The sequence below is a fragment of the Citrus sinensis genome, chromosome 8 (assembly GCF_022201045.2).
Source record: "Citrus sinensis cultivar Valencia sweet orange chromosome 8, DVS_A1.0, whole genome shotgun sequence".
Lineage (NCBI taxonomy): Eukaryota > Viridiplantae > Streptophyta > Magnoliopsida > Sapindales > Rutaceae > Citrus > Citrus sinensis.
In genome coordinates, this window is record NC_068563.1 from 2,491,559 (window position 1) to 2,503,437 (window position 11,879).

At 33.2% G+C, this 11,879-nt stretch overlaps 2 protein-coding genes across 3 annotated transcripts; one reads left to right on the top strand and one right to left on the bottom strand.

The window, feature by feature from the left end:
- Positions 1 to 1,653: 1,653 nt before the first annotated feature.
- Positions 1,654 to 3,587, bottom strand: LOC102626128 (F-box/kelch-repeat protein At3g06240-like). 2 transcript variants are annotated; one of them, XR_003066703.2, is made up of 2 exons: positions 1,979 to 3,587; positions 1,654 to 1,897 (listed from the first exon to the last, which is right to left on the bottom strand). XR_003066703.2 is itself a non-coding variant. In XM_006486919.4 (2 exons), the coding sequence occupies exon 1, from the start codon at positions 3,397 to 3,399 to the stop codon at positions 2,059 to 2,061; it is 1,341 nt and encodes a 446-aa protein (XP_006486982.2). In that variant the 5' UTR covers positions 3,400 to 3,587; the 3' UTR covers positions 1,654 to 1,897; positions 2,050 to 2,058. The 2 variants fall into 2 exon arrangements, 1 of the variants encoding a protein (XP_006486982.2); XM_006486919.4 differs by having other exon boundaries at positions 2,050 to 3,587.
- Positions 3,588 to 11,036: 7,449 nt separating this feature from the next.
- Positions 11,037 to 11,859, top strand: LOC102626925 (mavicyanin-like). Its single transcript, XM_006487006.3, has 2 exons — positions 11,037 to 11,175; positions 11,486 to 11,859. Exons 1-2 carry the CDS (start codon positions 11,037 to 11,039, stop codon positions 11,857 to 11,859), a joined length of 513 nt encoding a protein of 170 aa, XP_006487069.3.
- The last annotated feature ends 20 nt before the right edge of the window (positions 11,860 to 11,879 follow it).

An 11,879-nucleotide genomic window follows, 5' to 3' on the forward strand; every position in this document is an offset into this window, starting at 1 on the left:
TTACTATAATATAATTAAATAACGTAATATCAAGCTAGATTCTTATTTTTATATATTATTTAAGTACTTATTAATCAATTTGATATATTAATTATTATATAATTAAATAATACATTATTTAGTAATATTTTTAATATAATAAAAATTAAAATATGAATAATAAATTATTCATTTATATTAATAATTATGATATAAAAATAAAAGAAAATAAAAATTTATATTATATTATATTAAAAAGTTATATTATTTATTATTATTTTTTAAAAGAAGAAGAAGCAGTAAATGCAAAAGCACAAAAGCTAATGCGGTAAACTGCCGCATTAGTATACCCCTTAATCTCTTGTAAAATTTTACCAAACATGATATTGGTATTAAACTAATGTGAACAGTATTTTAATACACTATAATTTCATGCACCAAACACAGTCATATTTCAGTCTTCTTACTGTTTAAATAGTAGTGCTCAATTATAAATGAAAGTTGTGATGTTATTAATTATCATCATCGTCATCAATTCACCGTAATCTATTCAAATTCATTGTAAAACACAAGTATTATCTTTGTTTTTGTCCATATAGGAACACAATAGCTAGAGGTGATAATCCCGCTGAAGATTTGATCTGAAATAAATTGGTCGCATTTTTATCACCTTGTCAATTAGGGTGACTACGAGTTTGAGTAAGGGCGGAAGGTTACATACTTACATTTACCAGTGCAAATTTTTATTATATGTCAACTTGCTAGAAAACCCTCAAAAGATTTAGCTCAGAACAAAGCAATTTTACTTTTCTCAATTTAAATAGCGCTAGCACGATATGGCGGCTACGTGCATTTTGATTGAGTTATTAATTGTTGGAAAAATAGCGCTCAAGTGGCTATTTTGAGCGGAGTCCATTAGGTGTCAGTAAAAGAGATCAAGGTGATTCGGATACTCTTCCGTGAGTATTTCAAAATGATATATTTGTATGTTCAAAATGATGATCCAGTGAATGAGAAATTATTACTTAAAAATATACCCATAAAATTGGAAAAATTAAAAAAAAAAAAGTATTTGTCCCACTCGGAAAAGAGTAGTAAGGCTTGAAAGATTATATATATATTCAGAGCATAAGCACAGAGGCTATCTCATTTTTAGCTTGACTCGTGTGGGTGTTATTTCCCATTATTTCTTGGGAAATAATCGTTGTTCAAAGTCTTTGTTCCTAATCAGATATTGTTTGTAATTTACAATTATATTGTACTTATAAAGTTGCATGTTTGTTTCTAACATTAATATCTTATTGATATAAGATTAAAAATAAAAAAGAAAGATAAAATAAGAGAAAGTAAGGTAGGCAAAAAAAATTCTTGGAACTGACTGACTCAATCAAAATAAAAATCCTTCAATTCTCGCGTGAGAATTAAAGAGATCGTACTCATGCAGTATCTTAATTAAATTCTATGTAATGATGAATAAATTATGCTGTATTTTACTCCTGCATGTGTCAAAATTTTAAGACTAAAGCCATAATCTAATTTTAGGACTTGTCCAGGAATTTAGTCATGGAGGGAAGGCAAAGAAAGCAGACCTTTTCAAGAAAGGTTTATGCGACTAAGGTTTAACTCAAACCTCAGCAACATAAAAAGGAAGAACAGGTGATCGAGGATAATATAGCACAATAAAGAGAATGTAGATTGTTTATAAGACTGCAGAAGGCATCAAACAAGGTAGATACATCTTCCAAATTAAGTCGAACACAAATCTATTTCAGGATCATAATTATACAGTGTATACAGACAAAACAAAGAAGAAAATAATAGATTATTCTACCTTTCTCAGTCATCAACCAAATGTTACATCCATTTTCATCATTCTGTGCTTGCACTTAGCTCATCACCGAATTCTCCAGCCACAAACCTGACACAAAAAGATTCAATCTTTTAGAGATATGACATACAATCAGATTAACAGAAGCACCTCTACAGATAATTGTCTCACTTGGTGCCAATGCTATTGCCAAAATATATTTCGAAAATTAGCGAAACATAAATGAGATCAAGTTGTCTCGCCTGGTCTTCTTATTCTTCCAAGATTTCTTTGCCCTTATCAGTTATCTTGTATGAGCTTGATTCAGTTTCAAGTTCTTGTCCGGTGGTAGTTTCATCAGAAGAAGTAGACATTGTCGAAACCCCATCAATTTTCTTACATATAACAAGACACTCCATGTAAGCATCCCCATAGTAGCACCATGGCTCACCGCGAACTGTTAGTCTCCTGGCTGTTCGATACCTGGGATGAAATGAAAGCAATGCCCAATTGTATACTGTCCCGACTAGAAGTTCCCCCTTTCTCCAATTTCCTAGTATCTTGCCTACACCTGAATGTATTGTAACATTATACAGCTTTGTCCAAGACTCAATTGAACCATACTCATTCATCAACCAAATGCTACAACTAAGAAAAGCCTCATCTCTAGCATGTGAATGATAATGCAGCAAAGCAAGCGATTGTTTGATTACCGCAACAGAGATCTTTTGCACTTCCCTTTCTCCGAATTTAACTGTATCGCTCATCACACCGTTTGGCAAATTAAATTCCTTAAATACCTCACCATACATATCAAACACGGCCACAACCAATTGAGAAACTGATCTCTCATCACTCCCTTCATAATATCCAATCCAATGCACAGCTCCATTTACAGAGGCATGCACTGAATTTCTTTTAATCAAAAAAGGCGGTGCAGCCTCAGTGATGTTCTCCCACTCTCCTGTACTTAGAGTTAAAACATCAATAATTTCTACAACCCTTTTAGAAACTACACAAGAAGTCTCCAAATGATACACAATTCTCACAACCTTATAGTCATTAGTCTTGGGGACATACCCGAATCCGAAAATGGAAACAAGAATTTTTCCTTGAGAAAATTGAATAGAAGGGCCATATTGCCCGTACCCAAAAGATTGTTGGTCAATTTTGGCCACAGGGGAATGAATTGGAAACGTTTTAAAAGAATAACCAACAGAAGGGTTCCAAATAAGTAAAGATTGCGGCAGCCTTTCAGCTTTAGAAATCTCAAGCAAACACACTAACCCACAACAAAAACCAATAATCATGTATCTGGAGAGTCCATGATCAAATGGCAATTCTAATTCCTCATGATAATGGTCACTAATCGAGTAATCGCCATGGTGTAATGTGAAAATTTCTCTCTGTTCATCCATGTCGTAGTAGCTTACAAGGAACCTAGTGACATTGTTTGTGTTCTTGAAAGAGAGCTTGTTGTATTCAGAAATAAAATTGGGGTTGGTGATTACAGAGCACCATGATTTACATACGCACCTGCAATCTAAAACTGTTTTTGCTGGCAGCCTGAAGAAGATTTCAGCCAGTACTTGGTCAGGTAAGTAATCTGACATTTTCTTCTTCTTCTCCTGGCTCTCTTGCTTCTGCTTTTGCCTTTCTTTTTTTCTTTTTCGCTTCTGCTTGTGCTTCTTGCTGTTCGCTTTATGAAACGCATTGCACACAATCTTGTAACTTCAAACTTGACAATCATATGCCAAGTAAGCAAGTGGCTTTAGTCTTCGTCTATCAATCGGTTGTCAGCTCAGCTATTAGTAATGGGACTCTGACGCCTCACGTGGATAATTCACGAATTTACGGACAACTTATTAACGTTATACAATAATGTAACGGGCCTCTGTTGCCGTGAGTCGTTCCGAAGTAACTACCGTTACATTACTGTAACGGTGAGGTCCACCACTTCTCCTACTACCAGGCTACCGGCCGACCACTACTACAAACAGGACAAAGCATGCATCCAAATCCAAAGCACATATTTGTTGCGCCTTACAGTAACGCACAAATAGAGGCTTGTAAAATGCCTTTAATTTATTCAATTATTCCCTTTCATTTCAATGCATTATCTTTTTATTTTTTTTTCCGATGTGTATTATTGTTTTTCTCTCAATTAGGCTTGGTAAAATCCTGGGTTCAGTCCAAGTTTGGTGTTGTCCGGGACCGGCATGGATGAGTGAAATGGCTGCCTGGATCGGGATTTAAGCCCGACTTTTCCACGTGTGGGCCGGGTCAAGCCTCGAGCTCGGATTTTTTATATAGGCTTCAAAGCCTGCATGTGTTCTTCTTTCATTTTTATTCTTTCATTTCTCTCACCCAAATATCTACAATTGAACACACTTATGTATCGTCAACATGCAACATGCATGCACGTTTCTTCTGTGTCATACTACAAGGTTTGATAAATCTCAAGCTTTAAAAAAGAAAATAATCAAATGCCAAACCTTTAACATACTAACAATACAAATTTTATACAAATAATAAATAAAAATTATTTCAATATCCTTTCTATTATATAAATTCATCCAATTTCTAATCTAAATTCATTCAATTTATATAAAAAAAAATTAAATTCAACAACACAATAATCACCAAATACATCTAAATAACATCCAACATATCATAAGTTTATAATTACGATACCAATTACCAATACAACATATGAAAATCCTAAAATGATCAACAACTCAAAAAATAGTTCATAAAAGAGTCTCAAAATACTCTCATGTAAAATAAGTAAATAACAAGTTGATGTTTAATTAAAAAAAAGAGTTCATGTCATGCTGCTAGACGCTTGTGGCCCATCATCATCATTAGAAATTACCTCTTCCCCAATAAAAATCTCATCTTCCAGAACTCCACCTAACAATAAAAATAACACATTAAGATTCAAAGCATTTTAATCAAACAAATACTACTAAAATATAATTCAAATAACTTTATACCTTGAGAAGTAGAAGCCCAAATCCAATTCTGAGCACACATTAATGCTTCCAGAGTGGCAGGAAGAAGTTTACTACGATGCAAACTCAAACATTTGCCAATGGTACTAAAAGTTGACTAAGAGGCAACAATGGATATAAGAATGGCTAAGATATCCTTAGTTAATTCAGCCAAAATAGGATATTGGCTCGTGTGCCTCTTTCAAAAGGCTATAAAATATCAAAGTCTGGAGTGACATCCAACAATTCCTCATCTAAATACTTATCCAACTCCGACTTAGTTACCTTAGCACACTTATTTTGGCTTCGAAATGTTTCAAACTCATCTACATCCCAATATTTATTTGAATTCGAACAAGATTCAAAATGAGAAATTTCCGATCTAGAATTCTGCTCACCACTCACAACCGTTTCTTTCGATTCATATTCTTTCACTAAATCATGACAAAGCTAATGTGCACTCTCAATATGCTTATCTACTGTATCATTATATATCTTTAGGAAATAAAAATCAATTAACATCATCTTATATCTTGGGTCAAGTACAATAGATACAACTAACATTGAATTAATGTCATTCCCATATTTATTAAATTTGTTAGCCATTTTATCAGCCATAATCTTAATAGCAAGGTTTTTAGTAGTGCACCACCTATTAACTAACAATTTTATTTTACATATCAACGGAAAGAACAAATTAGTAGTTGAATATTTTGTACCCAAAAACATCTCCGTTAACATGTAAAATGATTTCAAATACTCCACTATTATGACTACCAAATCCCACTCCTCATCACTTGGCAAGCTCTTATATTGAGGCTCACGTTGTTGCAACCAAGAAAAATTACTTTTATACATCAATGCTACTTTAAGCATGGCATAAGTAGAGTTCTAACGAGTAAGACAATCTAATTTCAATTTTTTTTACAATTAATTTGTGATTGTCTAGTAGCTAGCTCAAAAGTTTCAAGAAAAAACACTTCTATACGAGTAACTCACACTCTCTCTAATCTTTCCAACCCCATTTTCTATAACTTTCAACCCATCTCGCACAACCAAGTATAATATATGAGCAGTACATCTCATATGAAAAAATTTACCACTAGAAATTAAGGTATCAATATCAAACCTTAACAACAATTTCTCCACCATCGCGTCATTAGTGGTACAATTCTCCAATATCACCGAGGATAACTTTCTATCCACATTCCAATCCAATAGACATTATACTAACTCATTAGAAAGGGCATCAACAGTATGGGGGCTTAGAACATAGATAAACCTATCAAATATTCAAGTGTTGGAATAAAATACACAAACTTAAAATGTTATAACAATTTAAACTTGAAAACAAATATAATATAAGTGATAAAAAACTTAAAAGAGAAATTAAGATAATAAAAAATTATAGACAAATTACCTTAAGATTCGACTATGCAATTTCTAGTAGTTGTCAATGAAATGGGATGTCATAACCATATATCCTTTTTTCTGATTACTAGCTGTCCATAAATATGTAGTAATGGCCACTCTATCATGATTTTTCTTCAATAAATGCAAAGTCTTAACCTTCTTGATTTGATATAACTTCAAGATCTCGCTCTTCAAAGTGTTTTTGCTCATTGGATTTACTACATGGTTAGCATGTGCCATCATTTCTCGAAAGCCTATTTATTCCACAAATCTAAGTGGAAGCTCATGCATTATAACTATTCTTGCTATCAAACTATGTAAAACGTTTTGATCAAAACTGCCATAACTAATGCCACAAGTTCCACCCTCTCTTTTAATGACTTTGAGACTTCTTTGAAGTGCTTCATCTATTTTCGGTTGACGCTTCTTAAACAAAATTCCACGTGTCTATTCGAAGTTGAAGTCCCTGATTGGTATCTTGCTTTTAAAATTGCACTACAATGCATGCACTTTGAATTTTGTTCTCCATTAACAATTATTTTTGTAAAGTGCTCCCAAAGCATTAGAGACTTTCTTCCTTTTTCCGATTTCTTGTTTTCTCTTCTTATCATTCACGATTGACACTGAAATTTCCTCAACCGCATTATCACACCACACACATAACTAAAGTCAATTATTTCATAACCATACATTTGTTTCACTAACCAAAAATAAACCTAATTTAATCCACTCAAACACACTCAACTTATTCCACTAACAATTACTACACCTAACATTAAAAAAAAAAATTACTTTTCTAACAATTTATCACACCTATCATGGTAAAAACTTATAATTTCATAACAAAGGGCGCAGATCCTCCTCGACAATGACTTAACTTTTTTGAACCTCCAAAATCCAAGCTTAACATCCGTTTATCTATTTGAAGTCTTGAATTTTGTAAAATTAATATTTTACCTAATAAATACGCAAAAATACATAAAATCAAATATTTTCATAATATTTTACATAATTACATATGTAAATTATAATATAAGTAAAAAAATAATATTTTCACCCCTTAGTAAACATATGATTTTTAACACTAATCACAACGAATTACATTTGGGTATTTACTCAAATAAAAAATTAGATCAATGAAACTTTCTAGATCACAATAAAATTCTCATAACTTTGGGTGAAAACAAATCCATCTCTCCGGACAATGCTTTTTTAAAAGAAAATTCATTCAAATTTCATATAAGCCGCACCAAAACATGTTTAATTCATATACAAATACTGGCTGAGGTAACTCAAGCCAAATCCACCATACAAGCTGAGTAATTGTCCCTTACAGAACTTGTTGTAATCCTCCATGAGTTTGATTATGATACTCCATGCACTAAAAATAACAAAACAGATAAGTCTAATGTTACATACATCTCCATAATTTTGTGCTTCCTCTTTACCAATGCTAGCCGAAAGCCTGATAATTGATATAACACTGAGGCAATTGTTCAATATTACAATACAGGTAATAATAAAGCAACATTAGGCCATTGTCACAACTCAGACGCATATAATTAATGATAAATATATCCTGCCAAGCGAGCCACAAATCAGAGTAAATTGTTCTATATTACAATATATATGTTCATTGCTGCGTCAAAATAAAGAAGATATAGGAAATAGGGATAAATTGAGCAATTAATAGAGAAGGATATATAAGTGAGATCAAAAGTCATGCCTTTCTTATGATCAGTTGTCTGAACTCCTCTTGTCTCGCCACAGTGAGCCACATCAGAACAAGTTGCAATGGAATGCCTTGGCATCCCAAAAACCCGACGTACTCTTTTCATCAAAACTAGACTCTTCATGTATGTATCCATGCAAAAGTCCAGGCATCACTGTTAATTCCAAGTCTGTGGATATTCCAATTCACAGTATCAACTGCAACCAGCTCCCCATTATGTCTTGTCACTAGGAGAACTTCTTCGTTTTTCCTAAGCCCCATCGTCTTCCCTAAGCCTAATCTTAGATCAATTTTGAATTGCTTCGTCCAGGACTCTGCTACACCATAGTCATTCGTCATCTAAGTAATACAGCCATCATAGATCGGGCTATTTTGCCACTCTGTGTAATATTGCATTAAAGCAAGTGGTTGATCATGCACCCCAATACACAATTGTCGCCACCAGCCACCTTATGGTCGATACTCACAGGATCAAAACCCATTTCCGCAAAAGGGTTCTGTGTGGCTACGCAGAACGAATTCAAAAGGAATTCTATTCCAACGCGAGATTCTAAAGAAGGGTTCCATATAACTAGACTATTTGTGCCACCTATAGTACGTCCAGGCAAACACAATTAACCGCAACGCAGACCAATTATCACAAAATAGCCCTTTAAATGGACTAAACAACTGACCATTTTAGTGTAATGTGAATCTTCCTTCGTGATTTGGTGTATCATAGTGCCTTAAAATTAGCTTAGAACGGTCAGCGTTCTTGATGCTAAACAGGGTGTATTTAAGGATAGGGGAGTAACATAATCTGCAGACGAGCTTGAAGTCTATAAGCGATTTTGAGGACAGTGTTAGGAGGATCTGAACTACAACTTCCTCACATATGTAGTCTGACATGACACGTATTTGCATCCACAAGATCTTTTGCCGATCGATGCTGCTGTTTCTTGGCTTCGACAGAATCTGCGATTCAGTTCAACTTGTAAAACAAGAGATTTTTCACATGTGTCGTGCTTTTATTGAAGCATTTTGAAAACAAAGTTGCTGTGAGGTGACGTTGCGTTGCGCGCCCGCGTGAATTTCTGGCATTTGGCAAAGTCCCTTGAGATATTTCAAGGCATTTTTCAGCTGGAATCTTGGTTGTAGGGTAGGTTGATTATAGCTTTTCATTCAAAAGTAAATTTATGTCCAAGGAAAAATTAGTTATTTAGTCGTGGTTTATAACTTCATGTGATCATATTCTCTCTTAAATCTTAATAAAATATTTCCTAATTTTTTCACAATTTTATTACTGTGGCAGTCATTTTGACAACCCAAACTTTTAATCAATCTCTATCTAGTTGTAAACGTTCACCTAGAACAAAAATTATTTGATCCTACAAGAACAAATACTACTTGAATTCAACAACTGAGAGAATCAAGAACACTATACTCGCCATCTCAGAAAAATAGCAATGGCAGCAGCAAAGAGAAACGTGATCTGCTAAGATAATTACGACCACACCAGAACTCTTGAAGAAACCTTTTTTTCACTCTTTTTGGTTCCTTTTTTCAACAAAATTTCTTAAACTCTTTGCCAAAAATTTTCCATAAAATTTTATCAAATTCTTGATTTCTGATTTTATTTGGGAATTGTTCTCCGTTCCCTTCTTTATGCAGCGAGTTTAATTTAGGATTCATGAAATTCAAGAAAAACAAAAAAAAATTATTGATTATTTACAACAAGTTTGATGAAAGAATATTTTCGCTGATTGATGAAATATTCTTTTGAGTGTGACTTGAGCAGCCAAATTCTTTAGACTTACATGTTTGATTAATAAGAAATTATTTTGAAAAGGTCAATAATTTTGATTTGATTTTTAAGGAAATAAAAAAAGTCAACAAATTTTGACTATTGAAGTTTTATGGACGGATGGGGCTATTTGTGCTCTAAGAGATACTTTGAACACTTTTTTATTTTAAAATATATTTTATTATAAAATAAACTTTAATGAGATTATTAAAAAAGACGTAATTACTTTAACTTAAAAATAAAAATACTTTACACACCCGTTTATTATAAATCCTAAATTTTTATTTACTTGATCAATTCATCATCTCAGGCTCATGGAAGATACAAAACCAAAATTGTACATTCTTCATTGGTACACAGATCAACACCCCAATTTTCACCAATGAGCTTCAATTACATCTCACAAATCACATTAATAAAAAAATTATAATAGATTCTGTAACTTATAGCTTGCATTGAATGTTCTAATAGCAAGAATGATGATTCATAAAAGAAAAAAAAAAGGCATTCATGAAAGGATTAAACAATTTGCTGCAGCTCTTAATTGTTGTGAAGGAACTCAGAATTTTTCAATAAGAACAATTATCAATTAATAATACATCTACAACTACAAATTGATTCTTCAAATATTTTAATATTCTGAAAGAGTAGTGATTCCTTTCAGAATAATCTTATCGTCAAATATGTTTTAAGAAAGCAAAAACAAGAGAATACAAATAAAGAAAACGAAGAAGAAGAAGAATACAGTGGGTGTTGAGAAAAATAATTAAGGTTATTTTTGAGATTTAATAAAGTATGTATAGTAAAAGTTTAATTTTTTATTTTTACATGTACTCTTAAGTGATTAAGAATAGATTTTAGAGTAAAAATAGTCTTACCCTTTGTGTACTTTGACCCGCGTCAATCCTAAATATGTAGTGAACTCGTTTAGATCTCAAGTTCAATTACATCGTGTAGTTGGGTAGTTAAGACCTTGACAAGTTAACGCAGCGTTTTTATTATTAAGAATAAAATTAGGCTCGGATATTTTATTTCCTTTTTTAATCAGGGACATAAAAGCCTTGAGATCGAAAGGAGTTGACTATATGATTCTCTTAAATATCGAACGGCATGGATTGGTCAATTCCTTAAAAAAATATGGATGGATATTTTATGCTAGTTTTGTTTTTAATTAATGAAATATTTGCTACGAAATCTTCTCTTTCCCAGTAGAGCACAATTATACTACTTTAAATATCTCCTCTCTTAGCATTATTTTAGTTGTGATAGTTAATTAGTGGTGCCATGTCTTTTGTTTTGTCAAAGACTTCTATTGCTCTGTTGTTGGTAATGGCCATTGTTTCCAGGGTTTCTTTTGGTGCTGTTTACAAAGTCGGTGATGATGCTGGTTGGTCTATTCCAAATGCGCAGAGTGTTAATTACAATGCTTGGGCTGAGGCTATAGACTTCCATGTTGGCGACATTCTTTGTAAGCTTAAGCCATTTTAATTTCCTTTGTTTGTGAATAAACATCAAGTTCTTTAATAAATTAGGTTTAGAGTCGGTCCATATATATTGTTGCTTTTAATTACTTTTATGAACTCTAGTTGTTTTCAAACAGTTCAGTCTCAAATTCTGGAGGTTAAAAAACTGATTTCAGTTTTACTTATTTTCACTATGCATTAACATCTTTGATTATTATACGATGTTATATTTTTTCATTACAAGTGAGACCATTATAAGTATAAACCTTGGGGCTATGTCGCTGAGACTGTGTACAATTGTTAATATTAATCCAGCATTCGAGTACAACTCCTTATTTCACAGTGTGTTGGAAGTGAGCCGCGACGCTTACGAGTCCTGCAACACACAATCTCCGATGAAATCATACACAACTGGCAAGGACTCGATTACGTTAGAATCATCAGATCCTCGCTACTTCATTTGTGGAGCACCAGGGCACTGCCAAATGGGAATGAAACTTGAAATTAGAACAAATGGTGCCGGCAATTCGCCTAACGTTCCAACAAGGCCAATGCTGCAGTTGTCACCGTATTCATCTCCTGGCTGGAACCCATGGCTCGAATCTTCCGCTTGGCAGCTTCCGCTTGCGACAAAGCTTGTGATAGCTGTGGCTGCTCTTGCAATTTTTTCTATTGGTTTCATTTATTAGCTAGGGAAGATTTGTAAGTA

Coding starts and splice junctions, on each gene's coding strand:
- LOC102626128 (XM_006486919.4), bottom strand. CDS start 3,399: ATGTCAGATTACTTACCTGACCAAGTACTGGCTGAAATCTTCTTCAGG.
- LOC102626925 (XM_006487006.3), top strand. CDS start 11,037: ATGGCCATTGTTTCCAGGGTTTCTTTTGGTGCTGTTTACAAAGTCGGT. Junction 11,176..11,485: donor CCATGTTGGCGACATTCTTT/GTAAGCTTAAGC, acceptor ATATTAATCCAG/CATTCGAGTACAACTCCTTA.